General features: G+C 37.6%; 1 protein-coding gene across 1 annotated transcript in view; it reads right to left on the bottom strand.

Annotated features, from left to right (window-relative positions):
- Positions 1 to 19,493, bottom strand: part of edem2 (ER degradation enhancer, mannosidase alpha-like 2) — a 31,123-nt gene that overhangs the window by 10,064 nt on the left and 1,566 nt on the right. Inside the window, exons 2-6 of the mRNA XM_053643533.1 lie at positions 15,687 to 15,797; positions 15,520 to 15,559; positions 15,319 to 15,424; positions 10,105 to 10,230; positions 7,768 to 7,979 (exon numbers count right to left, since the gene is read on the bottom strand). Coding sequence (XP_053499508.1) covers positions 7,768 to 7,979; positions 10,105 to 10,230; positions 15,319 to 15,424; positions 15,520 to 15,559; positions 15,687 to 15,797 — 595 coding nt within the window. The remainder of the gene's footprint in view (positions 1 to 7,767; positions 7,980 to 10,104; positions 10,231 to 15,318; positions 15,425 to 15,519; positions 15,560 to 15,686; positions 15,798 to 19,493) is intronic.

Below are 19,493 nucleotides of genomic sequence, written 5' to 3' on the forward strand. Positions count from 1 at the left end.
ATTTTCACATAAAGTCTGTTTTGTTGAACTTATTTACTATTCACTGATGAAATGTTTTTTCTACTGATTCCTTGGCTAATTTTTAACCAATTTACAATTTGGACCACTCAGCTCTGCTCACTTTTTTTTTTTTCCTCCAGATTTTTTGCTAATTTGCATGATATGCAAAATCTTCTTTTGGGAACTAGGCCTTGAATTTTTGTCCCATCTTCACAAAGTTGCTCAAATGGCTCAGGAGAGATCTGTCCCTCAATAATTGTCAAAAATATCTTGATATTTATGAACAATATGGCCATCACCTGTCAATCAGTTCTAATAGGGCAGAGTTTACTTTTCTCATACAGCTGTAACTTGTGATTCTTGGTATGAACTTGAACGAAATTGACAAGCCCCTTAAGGACAATGTCTTGAGAACAGTCACTGAGTTTTTGGTTGTGGTCATCAATAGGGGGTGGAGCTATGTTCAGAAAACTGTTTCTCAGGAACAGTTCAGCTGAAACTCGGCATGCTACATATTTATATGACCTGGTCACTTGAAAACACATGGCCTTTGTCAGCCAATCAGCTTTCAACAAGCACTTGTTAAGGTAAAAAATAGAAAGATACTATATTGTCACTCAAATTGGTCACTGGGGGTGCTATTAATTTTTTTTCACTTATAAACAAGCATAGCTCATGTAAAATAAGGTGGAGAGGGAATATTCTTTGTAGTCCTGATTCAGTCACTCATGCAACAAAACTTGCTTTTTGGAACATTTAGCCCCACCCAAAATCAAATCACTAAATATCGGTGGACATTTGTGAAGAAAGTGGATTTTTCTCACCTACCATATGTCTGATCAAGCTGAAATGCTATTACAGCCACCAAAAACAAGTTAGGAACCACCTGCTACACTATATCCATGGTCTGACAATGCCCTATCAACCTCTTAGCAACACCAGGGAGTTGCACTGGCTGTGCAATCCCGCTGCATTTTCTTAAGGAACTGCACTTTTTTAGTTAGGATTGCAAAGCAATGCACAATACAACTTAATTTGTGTCATTATTATTATTATTATTATTAATATTATTATTATTATTATTATTATTATTATTATTATGCCAAAATTTGTTCACTATCTAGTCCCACAGTTTTGTAGATATCGAAATCGGACCAATGGCAAATTGGCCAACAATATGGCCATCACCTGTCACTCAATTCTAATGAGGTGGACTGTAATTCGCTCAAACAGCTTATGAGTCTTTGTATGCACTTGAACAAAACTTGAAAGGCCAATTCAAGACAAAGTCCTGAGTACATCCACAAAGTTTTGGGCATGGCCATCAACAGGACACAGAGCTAAGTTCTGAAAATTGTTCCTCAGGAACTGTAAGTCTGATTGAGCTAGGGTTAGGGTTGTAGGAGTATTCTTAATGACAACCTGGTCCCTTAGTAAAACATGGCCACTGTTGGGCAATCATCATTCAGCAGACATTTGATAGGGTTAAATATTAGCAATTGTTACAAAACGTGAATCGTAGGTCCCTCTAGTGGACAAGTTTTGATTTGCACAAAAATTGAAAGTCATATTCATATCTAGAATCTGAGGCAGTGTGCTAAATTTGAAGAATTTTATTCAAGAGACAAGTAATAAACCCTTGCCTACTGATCAATATAATAATTACAATATTATGACCCTATGCTCATAGGTCTAGGACTAAAGAACATGAAAGGAAATTCATGAAAGTTTTATTCTTTATTATGGACTATGCATTATCCATTCCTTCACCTTTTTGCCCTCTGCGGGTGCTCAGTGATGCTAAAGCCATCTGTGTGAGGTTTGACATCAGGTTGCAGGGGAGGTGTGCAAAATGTTGGGTATGGATGTCAAAAGGGGGCAGAGTTAAGTTCAAACTGTTGGTTCTCAGAAACAGACACTCTTGATTGGGTGGCTGTGGCTCAGGTGGTAGAGTGGGTTGTCCACTAATCATAGGGTTAGTGGTTCGATTCCTGTCCCACGTGACTCGACAATGGTAACTCTGCTGCTATTCGTGTATGTGTGAATGGGTGAATGAGAAACAGTTTAAAATGCTTTGTACAACCGCTAAGGTTAAAAAGCACTATATAAGTGCAGACCAAATTACCATTTGATTGAGATGTAATTTGGTATGCTGCTAATCTGCAATTTCTGTTAATTAAAAAATATGGCCATCTTCAGCCAAATGGCTTTCATACAATTTCAGACATTTCATAATTATCATGTTTTGTGATGACAGCTTCCAAAACTTAATAAGTATGTTAATCTATGAAATCTACATTGTTCAATGTAACTTGGCAAGAACTGGCCACTGAGGGCAATATTTGTTGAAGGTGATAATTGTCACTTGTGGCTATATTTTTAATATGTGTTTTCCATGTTTTGGTCTGTTGGTGGGCTTTGGGAGGGAATGGAGTCTACTCCCTCATTGATTTTGTGGTCCACCCTAGATAGGCTGTAACAATTTAATTAAAAAAATAAAACAATAAAAAAAGGTGGAAATAAAGTATGCCATAAATAACTTATAGTTATACAGACATCTATTCTCACATCAAGCAACATAAGGGTTATTACCTAGGAAAGCTGTGTTTGGACAGACTTACAGGAATACAGAAATAGGAAACTAAAAGTAGAGTACTGGGATCTTAAACACAAAAGTACGGAATTTCACAGAAATTTGGTCTGACAGCCTAAGTTGACATGCTATGGGGGAAAACCTGCTGTCACAATGCTGCTGTGAAGAAAACGGATGTGGGAGACATGTATAAATATCACCCCCATATAACTGCTTATACTCTTATTATTGTTCAAATCTGCATAGTAAGGGTGTTTATAATATTTGACTTATTACTAATTTCACCATGATTGACTGTGTTGCTGAACAAGACATGTGGCCTATTGTTTAAGCTGGCATGTAGCAGTCTGGGTCCTGTGGACACAGAATAATTTTTTCCCAAACTTTTGCCTATTTCAGGGCAGGATGGCAAAAGGTTGGTCCTTGAGGGACATAGTCAATGCTAAAATTGTTTGGGACCTAGTTATGCTCGAAATTACAGGCTATGAAAATACTGTTATCTATTCATCACCTTCCACTGGCACTGTGCAGCCACAGTGAGAATTGACGCGATCAACAGCTATGGCTACAAAGCCCGCAAGAATAAAATGTAAGATCATTTGTAGCAGCAGAAACAAAATTGTGCAGAAGACCCAAGAAAGACAGTCCAAAGAAAGAGGAGAGAGTCCCTTTAGTGTGTTGAAAAGCAGGAATGTGGACCAAATGCAAGAGTGCAAGAGCATATGAAAGTACAGAGCTTAGTACACCAGCCTTTCATATAGACACCTAAGTTGAAATCAGAAGCACAGACAAATAATGCCCTACAGGCAGGTGTTAATGTCTGAACTGACTGGACCAGAAACCGTTGTTGTGTTGTTTCCCCTCTTCCCCTTCCACTCTGCAGATTACCACGCCTACTTTTCTAGCATTTTTCAAAACTTGATGAGAACTAACCGGTGCTGAAATAGGGCAATTTCATGACCTTTTAATGGTATAACAAAAGTTTGGTGTGTAGCATGTTGTAGTATGTTGTAGATTAGATTTGAGTAATATTTGCCCAATAATCTGTTTATTGCCTTTCTTTAAACAGTATTACATTATTTGCTTGACTTTCTAGACGATTGTTATAAAAGAACAACATTATTTTGAATTTGGAGTAGGTACTATTATCTTGAGCGCATCTGAGATGATTGGTTTTGATGTGTGCAAACAGAAGTACTGTCTACAATAAGCTGAGAGGTAAAAGGTATAAGCTAAGACAAAAATTTTATTACAACTATGACTAAATGTTGTTCTTTCCAGTGCAACTTAATTTTGTGAATCGAGCACAAAGTTGAGTGTTCTATCGTTGGATATCTTATGATTGTACCAAAACCATGCCCAGTGAGCCCACGATACGATAAATGAACAAATTGTTCTAGTTAGCATTCATTGTTTCAGTCATGAAGGATTCTGTGTTTTAACTAATCAGCTTGAGTTGAAGATTCAGTGACTTGCTCACAACATGAAAGTCATTTGTCCCACCACCTACTAATTGACAGATGTAATCTCCAGAAATTGTCACTATACAAATGTATGAACAAAATCAAAGTAATAAATCAAAATCCCCACCATTTGGAAATCGATAAATATTTTATAATTTTTATAGTTATACTATTTTATACTAAATCTCACCAGACTTTAATACCACACAGTCTTCTTTTCTCCCTGCAGTCTCGCCCCAGATCGTCTCAAGTTTCTCTCCAGCCTGATGGCCCAAAATTTGATGCATTACAGAGAGGCGTCATAGACCCCATCATTTAAAAGGATTGTATTTATAACCAGTCATGTGAAAAAGTAAGTACACCCAATGGAAAATGTTGGCTTTTTTGACATATTTGGACAAGGAAACATTTGATTGTCTCTGAAACTGTGCCTATTAATAAAGGTGATATACTTGAACAAAACCACAAGGAAAATTAGCTGTTTCAATCATTTATTCAACAGAAATATTAAAAGATGTGATATTCTTCTGTGGACAAAATAAGTACACCCTTAGCCTCAGAATCTAGTATTGCCTGCTTTAGCAGAAATAACTTATTGTAGGCTTTTTGCATAATTGTCCACCAGTCTCTGACATTGGCTTGTTGGAATTTTTGCCCACTCTTCCATGCAATATTTTTTCAGTCGTAAGATGTTTAAGGGTTTTCTTGCATGTACCGCCTGTTTCAAATCTCCCCACAACATTTCAATGGTATTCAAATCTGGGCTTTGACTAGGCCATTCCATAATCCTAAATTTCTTCTTTTTGAGCCATTCCTTGGTGGATTTGCTAGTGTACTTAGGATCATTATCCTTGTAAAAAGGTCCATTTTCCACTTTCGGTTTGAAAGGTCCACTTTCGGTTCAACTTCAACTTTCGGGCAGATGGCCTCACATTATCTCCAAGCTCTCTTTGATACGATGCAGAATTCAATGAAAGTTGTCTTTAGTCTGTGCCAAACGTGCTGTTACTGTGGCCAAACAACTCTATCTCTGATTTGTCTGTCCAGAGCACCATCCATCCATCCATCCATCCATCCAACCATCTTCTACCGCTTACTCCTTTTCAGGGTCACGGGGAACCCGGAGCCTATCCCAGAGAGCATCGGGCACAAGGTGGGGTACACCCTGGACAGGGTGCCAGTCCACTGCAGGGCAAAATCACATACACACACACACACCCATTCATACACTACAGACACTTTAGACACGCCAATCAGCCTAACATGCATGTCCAGAACACATTATTCCAAAAGGCCTGGTCTTTGCCTGTATGTTCATTGGCAAACTGTAGTCTTGCTCTAATGTTCTTTGGGGTTCTAGGAGACTTATTTGGCTGAATTTGCAGGGACGACCAGTCCTGGGCAAATTGACAGTCGTTTGAAATCTGCGCCATTTGTAGATTATTTTCCTTACAGTGGAATGATGCATTTCAAATAATTTGGCGATCTTTTCTTGCCAGACTCATAGGCATCCACAGCCTTTTTGCCAGTATCAGCCAGAGGAGGATGTCCTCCAGGAGAGTTTTTAATTTTTTTATTTTATTTTTATACCACACCATGGTATCGACTTTGGTATCGAGTATCGTGTACTTTTGGTGGTATCAGTGCCAACTACAAGATTTTTGGTATCGTGACATCCCTACTTGTAACATAAAATTGTGAGCTGGGATAAGTGCAATATATGCATTATAAATTTGTCACAGGAGTTAGAAGGAAATGTTATCTGTTTATTTATTAGGTTTATATATCAAATGTGTTCCTTCCAGTAACCACTAACTTTCTCTCTCTCTCTCTCTCACACACACACACACACACACACCTTTATTTTTAATACCGCAACTGATGCTCTACTGGAATGCAGTAAATTTATTGTAATGTTGCCATTATTTATTTAACCAAAAGCTTGACCATAATAGTCCACTGTTGCTTATTTCTAAGCATGACAAAGAATGGAAAAAAAACAAACGCTGTTAACATCAGTTAATAGCAAATTAGCAACGTTTTTATTAAAGTTTTCATTAAAGAGAACCTATTATGCAAAATTCACTTTTGAATGGTGCTTGAACATAAATGTGTGTCGGCAGTGTGTGTACACAACCACCCTACAATGGTAAAAATCCACCCACTCATTTTTTTATATTCCGAACAGGTTGCCATGTATTCTCCAACCTCATCAGTGTCTCAAAATTATTCATTTTCATTTTCTCCCTAATGTGATGTCACATTGGAACAAGCCCCACCCAGGGGCTCTGCCCTATTAGCATAGATCCTCCCCCGAGTGAGCTGTACACACTACTCCATGTTCTCCATGCTGAGGCAGCTACAGTGATTAGAAGAAAGTGTCAGCTTAGTACGCCTTGTACGTGTTGGCTGTAAGAATGAACATAAGAGTCTTCATGAACTCCTGGTATCAGAGCCACTGAAGACGCAGTGGAGAAGTTTTATTTTTGAAGGAAGTGTGCCCCAAAAAATAGCTAAATTCGTATATGTTTGTCCGAATCATTTTACACAAGACTGCTTTGTGAATGAGGGTCAATACAAAGCAGAATTTGCTAAAAACTCGATTCTCAAGAATGGATCAGTACCAACTGTTCGTGATCCAGCTTCATATCCAGAAGATATAAGTATCGCACTTCTTTATATTTTGCGAATGTTTGCAAATTGCCTTTCTGAATGAGCTTGTTAGCAGATTCCACGGCTAATGCGGCTGAAGTTTCCATCGTGTCCGATTGCATTCACTGAGACCAGAGCTATGGTGTCAGTTTTATTTTTAACCTGAAAATGCTTACTGTCTGTATAATTCATAACCACACCTTTATTATGCACAATACAGTAAGGTGATTGACTTTTTGAAAACTATGTATGCTTTGTGTGAATCTTTTGACGCCAGACTGCTTTGTGAATGAGGGTCAAATCGCCTTTCCGAATGTGCTTGTTAGCATATTCAACGGCTAATGTGGCTAAAGTTACCATTTTCTTTGATTGTATTCACAGAGACCAGAGCTTGTTGTTGTTGCCATAAGCTCCAAAGCAGGAGCCATAAAGGCACAGCCCTCTTCCAGAAAGGGGGCGGGGAGCTCATTTGCATTTAAAGAGGCACACACGAAAACAGCATGTTTTTGCTTCCACACAAAAACAGGCATTTTCAGCATGGTATAATAAATTATTTTGAGCTAAAACATCACAGACGCATTCTGGGGAATCCTGAGACTTATATTACATTATTATATGTATATATTATTATTATTATTATTATTATTATTATATTACTTGTAAAAAGGCTCAAAATAGGGCTCCTTTAAGTTTCAATTAATAATAAACCTATTACTAATAAAAAGGAGAAATAACAAATAAAACCACCCATTGAAATGCAACATTTCTAATTATTAGAAATGACTCTGTGATAAGTGGCACCTCAGTTTAAAGCCACTCTGAGTGAGAACTCTCCAGCCACACTTCACATTTCTGAACACATACCATGATGTCTAAAATCTTCCTCAATTAGATGCATCTAATTGGGGGTTTCCTTTAAAAAGAGATCTTAGAAAATGTTCTTAGATATTGTTTGAACTAATAGAAATGCATTCAATTTGATGTAATAAAAGGATAATAGTTAGTGCAGTGTAAGAAACCCAAACATTGCTAAAATTGCTTTAAAGAAGTGGTTCTTACCAGGCCAATATCCGACCGGGTTTTCCAGAGGGCAACGAGAGCCTTTCGGGCCACATCTTCAAACACAGGATCTCCAGTGAGATGGCTCAGGGTGGAAAACTCCAGGATGAATGTGCCCACACCAGCTGTGCAGGTAATGGGAGTCTCAGTGGGATTGACACCCCTCAGCAGGTTCACTGTGCCATAGGGCATACCAGTGGGTGTGTGGAATGCTACAGAGGACATACACACCAAGAGCTTAGCAATGGATTACAGTTTAAGTGATAATTGTATGTGTTATTAAGCACAGGTAGCTGATGCAAACATTTTTCTTACAAAAACATTGAAAGAAAAATAAGCTACTTTTTGCTTTTCTTAGAATTGCCAAAAAAGTCAATAAAAGGTTCTACATTTGTAAACAAAATACTAATTATGTGTAAACACATAGCTGATAACGCTTTCCTTATGAAAACATTGAAAGAAATACAAACTACATTTTTATTTTCTCAATTGAAAAAGTCAATTAAGCATCTACTTTTGTAAACAAAATGCTAGTCATGTATGTAACTGTGCTTGTGTTACATGTGTAACATACATAGCATTCTAACATACATAGTATTATAACACCCAGGTGCAGATGACCAACATGACAAATATGTAGCCATTTGGAGGACAAAAACTGAACTGTTTGGCCATAATGATCAGTGTTCTATATGGAGGAAAAAGGGTGAGGCTTTAATTCGGAGAACACCATCCCAACTGTGAAGAAGGGATGTGGTAGCATCATGATGAGAGGGTGTTTTGCTGGTGCACTTCATAAAATAAATGGATTCATGAGGAAGGAAGATTATCTAGAAATACTGAAGTAACACCTCAGGACATCAGCCATAAAGTTATAACCTAGTTCTCACCTGGGTCTTGAAAGTGCTATTAGAGTCACCATCACAAAGCCCTGACCTGAATCCTTTAGAAAATTTGTGGACTGAACATAAGAAGTATGTCTGAGTGACAAGGCCCACAAACCTGACCAAGTTTCACCAGTTTTGTGAAGAGAAATGGGCCCAATTTCTGTCAAAGTGTTGTGGAAGGCTACCCCAAGCATTTCATTCATGTGTATGTAAATTCTGACCCACTGTAAATCTAAAAAATCTAGACACCCTTGTTAAAATGGCAGATTTTTTTATGTAAAACAATTAAACCAAGATAAATCATGTCAGAAACTTTTCTACATTTATGGTAAAATTGTAACCTATTAAATAAAGTGAAAAACAATAATAATAATTTTAGGGAAAAGAAAATAAAAAGTACAATAACCTGGTTGCATAATTGTGCACACCCTTAAACTAATACTTAGTTGAAGTACCTTTAGATTTTATCGCAACATTCAATCATTTTTGGGCAAGAGTCAATCAGTTTGGCACATCTTGACACAATATTTTGCTATTTGTCCTTGGAAAAGCATTCCAACTCTGTAATGGAAATCACTGCATGGGCTCAGAAACACCTCCAGAACTCATTGTCTATGAACAAAGTTTGCCGTGCCATCCACAAATGCTTTTAAAGCTATATCATACAAAGAAGATGGCATATGTGAAAATGATCCAGAAACGCCGTCATCTTCTCTGGGCCAAAGATGGACCACCCGGCTTTATATCAGCGCTCAGTTCAAAAGCCTGCATCTCTGATGGTATGGGGGTGCATTAGTGCCTATGGAATGGGCAGCTTTCACATCTGGAAAGGCACCATCAATATTGAAAGGTAGAGTTGTGCCCAAAAGTTTGCATACCCCTTGCAGAATCTGCTGAATCTTAATACTGTTAACAAAATAAGAGGGATCATAAAAATCCCATGTTGTTTATTTACTACTGTCTTGAATAAGCTATTTCAACTAACAGATGTTTACATATAGTCCATAAAACAAGATAATAGCTGAATTTATAAAAAAATTACCCCGTTCAAAAGTTTACATACTCTTGATTCTTAATACCGTGTATTGTTACCTGGATGATCAACGACTGTTTTTATGTTTTGGGATAGTTCTGTTTTTATTTACATTTATATACATTTTACAACTTTTTTGGAATTGGGTTGTAGTAACAGGAATGTCTTAAATTGAACAGTAATGGGGCATTATAATGAGCAGAAATTTGTCACATTTAAATTTGTTCCCTGTAGAGGCTGAGTGAACTTTTTTCATTTAGAAAATCAACAAAATATGTAATTCGACCAAGGATGTCCATACCTTTGCATAAGACTGTAAATATATACTGTACAATACCAAACATCAGTGTTATATTAAACACATAGAAAACAAATAATGCAGCATTTTTATTATGCAATGTATGTTTGTTCTCTCACCTGGGAGAAGTTTGCGTGCTGCATCCTCAGCCAAGCGGAGCAGAGGACCGGCGCATGGCCAGCCCTCCTCTACAGTGATCCCAGCCTGCTTGGACAAAAGGTGAGCTGAGAGTAGACCACCAACCACTGCAGAAGCCCAAACACAGATTCAAATAAACATGAGCCAGTGAAGCACATTGTTGACAATTTAAGAAATTAGTATCACCAGAAGTTTTAGCATTAACATGAATTAAAGTGTCTGAATTGCTACAAGAAGGTAGGTTTTATTTTTATGCACTCATCTATTTTAGTGATGTTATAAATTTATATTCATAAAGGACATGTTTAAATAGATAAAAAGTCACCTAGTTAGATAATACCTAGGTACAATACAGTATTTGTTTTAGCATAGTTTTGCATTCCAAATCTTAAAAAAAAAAAAAAAAAAAAAAAAAAAAAAAAAAAAAAAAGTACATTTTGGATTAATTACTTATTTATTGATCAAAGAATCTTATACTTCTCATTTAACAGATAATCAAAACATGCCAATTATGATTCCTCAATAATTGACTAAGTCTTTCAATCATACACGTGAAAGGTTTAGTCTTCAGTGGCCAACTGCATTTGATCTTATGGTTTGAATGGCTGGAACATTTCTTTGATTTTATGACTGCGTATTCTACACAGCAATTACAGAAATTATTGCTAAGTTAACACACACAATCATTTAAGGAATAAGACATGGCAGGCCATGGGATTATACTATGCTTTGTGTCGTAGAGTGTGTAATTCTGCTTATTACACAACAATAAGAATTCTGTGAAGACTGTGTGATAATGTATGCTTCATGTCAGAGTATACGATGAACATAGTTACTATGTTCTGCCATACTGGGTGCACAGCAACACAGCACAGGTTTGTAGCTCTTCAAGTGGAAAGAATAAAAAGTTTCACATTGTCCTATTAGTAGATAAACTTGATAAACAGAGCGCTTGCATGCTCATTAGCTAGCTACACAATTGGAAACTGTAATTTGTCCTCTATTTCTTTCCATGTTATGTCCCTTTTAGTCCCGTCATAAATTGCTGCCGCAATTCAACAAAGCTCTCTTTTTTAAATGCCATGTTTTTTTCATGTCACCATTGCTACTTCTGCATTTGTAGTTGTCCTGTGAGCTTTTTGCAATCCTAGGCAGTTCTCCTATTGGTGAATTTTAGACAAGTGTAGAAGCAGCAGTGACACTGAAATTTTACTCAAAATTTTCTGACACTGCCAGAACTTTGACGTTGGCTGTCTTAGGTTGCAGTGGCAATAAGCTGGCCACCAGTGAGCATGTCATATTATACATTCTAAGACCACCAATCTCAATGTACAACCAAAGAGACTGTCCATTACAATGGGACTCGAATGCACTAGCAAGACTGCCAAAGCAAGGGGGAAGGGTATTCAGTGTTTGTCGGATCACACTGGAGAGTTCAAAACTTCTACTTTCATTTCAGACTCATGCCCCGATTGGCTTATTTACCATTTTATTATAGAAAAAAGAAGTCTGCTCTTTTGGTATATTTTTGAATGGTAACTTGTACCAGCATGTTGAGTTGAATTTTTGTCCTTTATCCACATGGGGGCGCTGTAGGTTTAGGGTTAGCAAAAAGGTATGTTGGTATTACTTTTCGTGCGGGGTTGTTTGCCTGGGGTGGAAGAAGGGACAGTGTTCATGGTGTGTCGGAAAATAAAGATATTGAACAGGAAAACTTTGTAATCATTTTGAATTAACATAGCAGCAGCGCATAGGTAGCAGAGGACGGCTGCTGGAAATTACAATCACCATGAGAGTGATGTTTTCATAATTGAAGACGAGACCTTTGCTGAAGAAAAAACTGAGCTGGATAACTAGACAATAAACTGTGTGTATAAGGAGGTGAAAGATGACGGTCTACATTAACCATCCTCTAGAAACACAGTGCAAAGGTAATCTGTAGAAGTTGAACAAATGTGTGTTAACTGGAATTTTTGATTTCCACATTGATGATTTTTTTTGTGGGGTTCTTCTAAAACATTTCCCTTTTTGGTCATGCCACACTTGAAAACTGCTTTCCAAGTTGAACGTGAAGAGCACAACAGCTTCAGTTATGTAAGAATGGCGATCTCTTCTGGAAATGGTGAGATACATGTACATCAAAGCACATATAAAAAGAGTATTCAGCCCATTGTTATAGATCCGGCCAGAGTTGTAATGTATGGATCCACTGACAGACCATGAGACTGACATGCTGAGGTCTAAGATCTTGTGGGTTGCAAGAGAGAGTAGACCAGATGTAATGTGCGACACATCTATCCTTGCTTCGGTTACAAAACCTGCTACCCTTCAGACTTTGCATGATGCAAATAAGCTTATCAGAAAACTGAAGTCAGAGGAAGTAACTCCAAAAATGTGAGAGCCTGGGAAAAGGCCGCTTCCTGAAACTGGTTGTTTAGTGATGCCTCAATGGGAAATCGTTCAGATGGTGGTTCTCAAGGTGGCCACCTAATCTTGTTGATGGGAGAAAATGGAAAATTCTCATCTATCTCTTGGCAGTCTATGAGAATCAGATGAGTTGTCAGAAGCACTTTGGCAGGAGAAACTTTGGTACTTACTGATAGCATTGATAATGGGATGTGTTTATCTGCACTTTATTCAGAAATTACAAGAAGAGACAGTACATTGAGCAATTTGAAAATTATTTGTGTAACTGACAATTATTCTCTTCTAGATGCTGTGAAGTCTACAAAGTCTGTTACAGAGAAGATACTTTGTCTTGAAATCAGCAACATAAAAGAGCTGATTCAATCTGGAAGCGTTCAGCAGATCCTTTGGTCTGCTACAAAGAATCAACTTGCTGACTGTCTAACTAAGAAGGGGGTATCTACGTTACTGCTTTTGAAAACCCTTAGTGAAAGTGTATGGGAACACAAATAAGTAAAATGCAAAATTTCCTTAAGATGTGTTAATGATATTTTTCAGTCTGAAATTTCCCTGTGACATATACTTATACCCCTCTTTAAGAGAGTTTTGTTATTTTTGGTTTCATTCTCCTATTTCTCTTTAAACGGGAAAATTGTTAAATTGAGGTTTTTTTTCCTGTGTTCACAGGGTGCACTGTAGGTTTAGTGTTAGCAAAAATGTACAGTGGCAAGAAAAAGTATGTGAACCTTTTGGAATTTCATGGTTTTCTGCATAAATTTGTCATAAAATGTGATCTGAACTTCATCTAAGTCAAGGGTATTGACAAATATAATGTGCCTAAAATAAAAACACAAAATAAATTCTGATCCCTCATGTCTTTATTGAATACACTCATTCAACATTCAAAATGGCAGTGGGAAAAGTAAGTGAACCCTTAGAATTAATAATTGGTTGACCCCACCTTGGCAGCAATAACCTCAACCAGGTACTTCCTGTAGCTGTGGATCAGACCTGCACATCGTTCAGGAGGTTTTTTTTTTCTGAAGCCATTCTGTTGTGGACTTGCTCTGGTGTTTTGGGTTGTTGTCCTGTTGCATCACCCAACTTCTACACAGTTTCAGCTGACGTACAGACATTCTCACATTATCCTGAAGAATTGTCTGATATACTTGGGAATTCATCTTCAGCTCAATGATTGCAAGCTGGCCAGGCCCTGATGCAGCAAAGTAGGTCCAAATCATGATGTTTCCTCCACCATACTTTATGGTTGGGATGATGTTTTCATGATGATATGCCATGCCCTTTCTATGCCAGATGTAGTGCTGTGTGGTTTTTCCAAATAGTTCAATCTTAGTTTCATCAGTCCACAAAACATTTTGCCAATACCACTGTGGAGTGTCAGTGTGCTCTTTTGCAAACTTCAGGCATGCAGCAATGTTCTTTTTAGTAAGCAGTGGCTTCCTTCGTGGTGTCCTGCCGTAGATACCCTGCTTGTTCAATGTTTTACGTATTGTAGACTCATGAACAGAGATGTTAGCCAGTTCCAATGATGCCTTCAAATCTTTGGTGGTTATTCGGGGTTGTTTCTTTACCTCATTGATGAGCCTTCGTTGGGCTCTTAGTGCCATTTTGACTGCGCGCCCACTTCTTGGTAGAATAGCAACAGTCCCAAAGTGTCTCCATTTGTAAAATGTTTGCCTAACTGTTTCTAAAGTCTTTGAAATCACTTTGTAACCCTTGCCAGCTTTATGTAAATCAACAATTCTTGATCGTAGATCTTCTGAAAGCTCTTTTTGGCGAGGCATGGCTCACATAAGCATGTGTTTCTTGTGCAGAGCAAACTCGAAAAGTTTGAGGGGTTTTTATCAAAGTAGCTGTAGTCCACACCTCCAAACTCATTTTCTTAACAAGACTCCAGGTGTGCTAAAACCTGACTCCAATTAGCTTTTTTGAGGTCATTAACTCAAGGGTTCACATACTTTTTCCACAAGCACTAAGAGGTTTTTTTGGTTGTTCTCAATAAAGACATGAAAGATCAGAATTTTTTTGTGTTATTATTTTGGACATATTTATATTTTATGAAAAATTTATGCAGAAAACCATGAACTTCCAAAAGGTTCACATATTTTTTCTTGCCACTGTGTGTTGGTATTTCTTTTTCGGATGTGTTGTTTGCCCAGGATCAAAGAAGGGACGGTGTTCATGGTATGTCCGTCGGAAAATAAAGATATTGAACAGGAGACCTTTGCCTGTTATGATTCTGGATTAACACAGCACACTCGGTGGTCAAAATGCGGAGCTCCTATGCAAAATGCATAAAAGCCCACTCATGTTATTCCATACCAACCTTACATACAAACCATGTCTTTATGGAGCGCACTTTGTGCACAGCAGCACTGTCATGTTGGGACAGGTTTGGACTAGGCCCCTTCATTCCAGTTAAGTGAAATCTTAAGCTACAGCATACAAAGTCATTCAAGACAATTGTGTGCTTTCAATGTTGTGGCAAAAGTGTGGGGAAGGCCCATATATGGGTCACTGTCCACTTACTTTTGGCCATATAGTGTATGTCCTTTGACACATGCAAGAAACATAATGACTCCTCAGCATAAGTATTTCTTTTTTTCCTTGGCATTTTGCTTCCTTAGATACTGTTCTATTGCATTTCCCAAAAACACCTAGGACGAAATCAATACTCAAATGTTGCATGCAAGTTATCCAACTGAGGTGAGCAGTAAACATGAATAGATCTAAATATGTTTGGGCTGAGAGTTGTGTTGCATGCTCACCTCGTATGTTTGTCTCAAACACTGAGGCATTTACATCAATGTCAAAATTCACACTGTCCTGAAGAAGAGCAGCCACCCGTTGAAACTCTGTGTGATTCCCCAGTATCTGAGATAATAAGGAGAACATGGAACTCAAAAGCTTCAACAAACAAACAAAGTAAATAAATACATATATGAATAAATTTGTAAACAAATTCATACCAGCAAGGTATCCAGGGCATCAATAAGAGTAAGTGAAAAACTGTGGTATTAAAAGAGAAAATGTATTAGATTTATGTCATGATTACAAAAGTACATGTTGTCATGTGACTTCGACTAAGGCGACTTTAACAAGCAAACCTGTGAAAACACAATGTTAGCATTTATACCTGCCCCATGTGTCCTGTCCATCACATGTCAATGGCCGGAGCTCATCATATGGATATGCATTCTCCAAGTAGTTGTTGTAGGCATGGTAAAACATGGACTTTATTCTGTCTCTGATGAGAGAAACAGTCAGAGAAAATCACTTGCAAGTCTAAGAATTAACTGCAGATGCACTAACCACTGAACAAGAACATAACTGAAGACAAGCACACATGCCAGGGAACAGCAGAACAAATTAATAGCCTTTACCACAGTTTGAGGCTAATCATGCAAATGAATGTCAAAGATACTGAACACCTATAAATTGGATTATGCAAAAAATCTCAAAATGTAAGCTTGCTCTTTCAGGAATACACCTAGTTGTTAAAAAATAACTAACAGATATAGCAATCCGAAAGATTTGATGTGCCTTAGTGTGGAGATATAGAAAGTTGCTCCAAAGCACAAAATTATTTTTTTAAACAATTTTCAACGGGCCATAAATTTGCAAATATACAACTGTGAACCTTCCATTTTAGAAATTAAAAGACGTTTTTTTACTTGACAACAATACCTTTTAGGTAACAACTAAAATCCTTAAATAGGACCATTCAGGCCGTTGTGATGCAGCTAAGAGAGGCGCACACAGCAATAGAGGCGTTGAGGACTCAATTTGAATGTGCCCGTCCCCCAACATCAGACTGTCCCTCAGAGGTTGCTGCTGCCATTGATGGGCTCTTGAGCAAGGCCCTTAATGGGCTCTTGAGCAAGGCCCTTAATTGCTCAGATGTATGAATGAGATAAGTGTAAATCGCTCTGGATAAGGGTGTCCGCCAAATACCATAAATGTAATATACTTATAATGGTTTATATTTTTATGAATGTACAAATTGTATGAAAGTTTATATTATGAACGTACTTGATGATGACTTAATATTATTGTAATATTAACAATATTATTGAGAAATATTTTTTTTTTTTACAATACAAACAGTATTTATATTAGCAGTTATAAGTGTTTTTAACATACTGTCACAAAAACCTCGAAACGGTATGGAAGCAGGAGCGGGAGGCGGGTGAAGAGCGTAGGATCGGGAAGTTCAAGAAACGTAGTCGTAGAGTAGGCAAGGGTCAAGAGATCGGGCGAACAATACACACGGGGATATCCAGAAAGCGTAGTCGAGACTGAAAACAAGGGTCGAGGATAACGAGAAACAAACGAGCTAGAACGGCTTGGTAACGCAGAGACTTAGGCTACTGAGCGTATACTTCGCGTAGATTCTGGGTGGATGTCTTCCCTAAGTACTAGTGTGTGTGTGTGTGTGTGTGTGTGTGTGTGTGATTGGTGCCAGGTGTGTCTGATCAGAACTCCGGGGATGGTGAGCGCATGCGTGCCTGAGAAGTGAGTATTGCATTTTGGGAATTTGAGTTCTGATCGGACCGAGCTGTGACACATACTGTAAGTATATTTTGTCTTGTGCTGGCAGATTTTCTTCACCAAGACCATGAAATGTCAGAAACCCTTCCCTATGTCAACATTTTTTTTCTAAGATCATCAAGATACCATTTACAGTACCTTATTTTTAGGTGTTCAACTGTTTCTTATGAATAGCCTATATAAATGAAAAGTTGTGTTTAACATGTTAGAGCAATAATCATCAATTTTAAGACATTCCAACCATAAATGGCCCATTAAGCCTATACAAAGGTGTGAATTATGATAGAAAGCATTCAATGATAAACTTAGTGACATTATAATGAACAAAACAACAATATTATTATTAATTTATCATTATCTCTTAATCCAGGTTTTTGGACATTCAACTAATTGTTAAATGTTCAAGAAAGTTTACATATTCTAAAACATTTAGATAGAAATGTTAAAAACATTTAGAAGAAAACACTTAGATATCTGGTAACAGTGCAAATATTTTAAACAATTTGTATGAATAAGACATGCTGCTGAACATAACACACTTGAACTGCCTCTTATTGAATAGCTGCATAATTGTGTGATTTGTAATACACTACACCACTTCTTTGAAATCAATTAATCGTTTCGATTGCACAATTATCATAACATTCAGTACCATGTTAAATGACAAAATGGCAACTACTAAGAGTCCTTCTATTGGAGCTTGGGTTTTATAAGTCTTTCTACCAGAAATTCAGCCATGACAAAGATCTTTCCTGAGATTAGCAACATGATCAGGTCTATGTGGACAGCCAGACACTTTCTGACTGACATCAGTGGTTTCTTGTTGCAGTCAGGTGTGTGGATCTCTAACAACATGATTAAATCAAATTAAAATCTTTGTGGATGTTTGTTTATAGTGTAGCACTACAAGCTCTTGATGATATACTGAATGAGGATGATGAGCGGTCTACTAGAAATTTTCAGAGCAAGCATCAGTCCAGATTGCAACTGCAGTTGCGAATATCAACCAGCACCATCAGGAGACACATAAAGCAACTTGGGTGGACATACACCAAAGCCTGGTGAACAGAACATTACTGTGTAATGCAGCTTATAGATTTAATTTTCAAGTTTATAGTTTTTACAAATACTCAAATCTTTTATTTTGTAGAACAGTATGATCCGTGACAACAAGGCCCTGCATCTTACAGTGGATGGCTTCAGCAGTGGGTTCAGACCATCGACAAAGTAATATTCTCTGACAAATCAACGTTGGCTTTGGAGCGCTTTGCTATAAGAAAAAAGGTTTCCGCATTGTGAAACCAAAAGCTAAGCATCCTATTAAGCTTCCAGTTTCGGGGGCCACATCCCATCAGGGAGCGGGACCACTAGTTGTCTTCGAAGATTAGTTAAACCTTGAAGACATTGAATAATTATATGCCATCAATTGTAATTTTATTAATTTACAACTGCATCTCTGATTTATCCTCAGAAATTATGGACTGTGAATTTTATGAAGAATGCATCATAAAATCTAATTTGGCATCATACATATGGCAACACTTCAAAGGACCTCATCGCTTTTTCCAAGGTAAAAAAGTTAATGGACTACACAACTGACCACAATGAGTGATAATTTAAATAATTTTAGCTGAATCAATTATGTATTTTCTAAAGTTTATGTGTGATTACAGACAATGACCGAAAACATACAGCAGCCAGACAGTGTATTGCTGAGGGGGTCAAGTGGGTGAAAACACCAGCTGAGTATGTTTCTTATCTGTCTGTCTTTCTTATGTAGCCTATTTAGTTAAACTCATTTAAGAAGTGTGAGCAATTCAAATGAATCTAACTTTTATTTATTTATTATTAATTACATGCAGATCACCGGATCTCAACCCAATCTAGTTGATTTGGTACACACTGAAGGAGTTCGTCAGACATGAGGCCAAGCCAAGGAGTAAAGATGAGCTTCTTCAGGCCAGTGTGACTTTCTGGACAGATCGCCTGACTAGAGCAGCCTGCAACATACATATCGTCCACCTTTACAAAGTTATGCCAGCCTCATCTGGACTGTAGCAATTTTATTGGACTGTTGCCATTAATTAGTAAATAAATTGCTTGACCTCAATATCCTACTATCTCTCGTTTCTATAACGAGAAGTCGAAATAACAGAAGCTCTTACCCAGTTCATTGCTCTTGATGACCAACTGCTGTCAGTTGTAGATAATACAGGATTTCGTCGTATTCTTGGTGTATTTGAGCCGAAGTATGAGATTCCCAGCCGTCACCACATTACAGATATCGCATTACCAAAGCTGCATGACTTGGTGAAAAAGCACAACAGGACCTGTTGCAGGACATTTCGGCCTTCAGCTTCACCACTGATATTTGGACTAGCAGTGTCAGCCC

The sequence above is a fragment of the Ictalurus furcatus genome, chromosome 15 (genome assembly GCF_023375685.1).
Source record: "Ictalurus furcatus strain D&B chromosome 15, Billie_1.0, whole genome shotgun sequence".
NCBI lineage: Eukaryota > Metazoa > Chordata > Actinopteri > Siluriformes > Ictaluridae > Ictalurus > Ictalurus furcatus.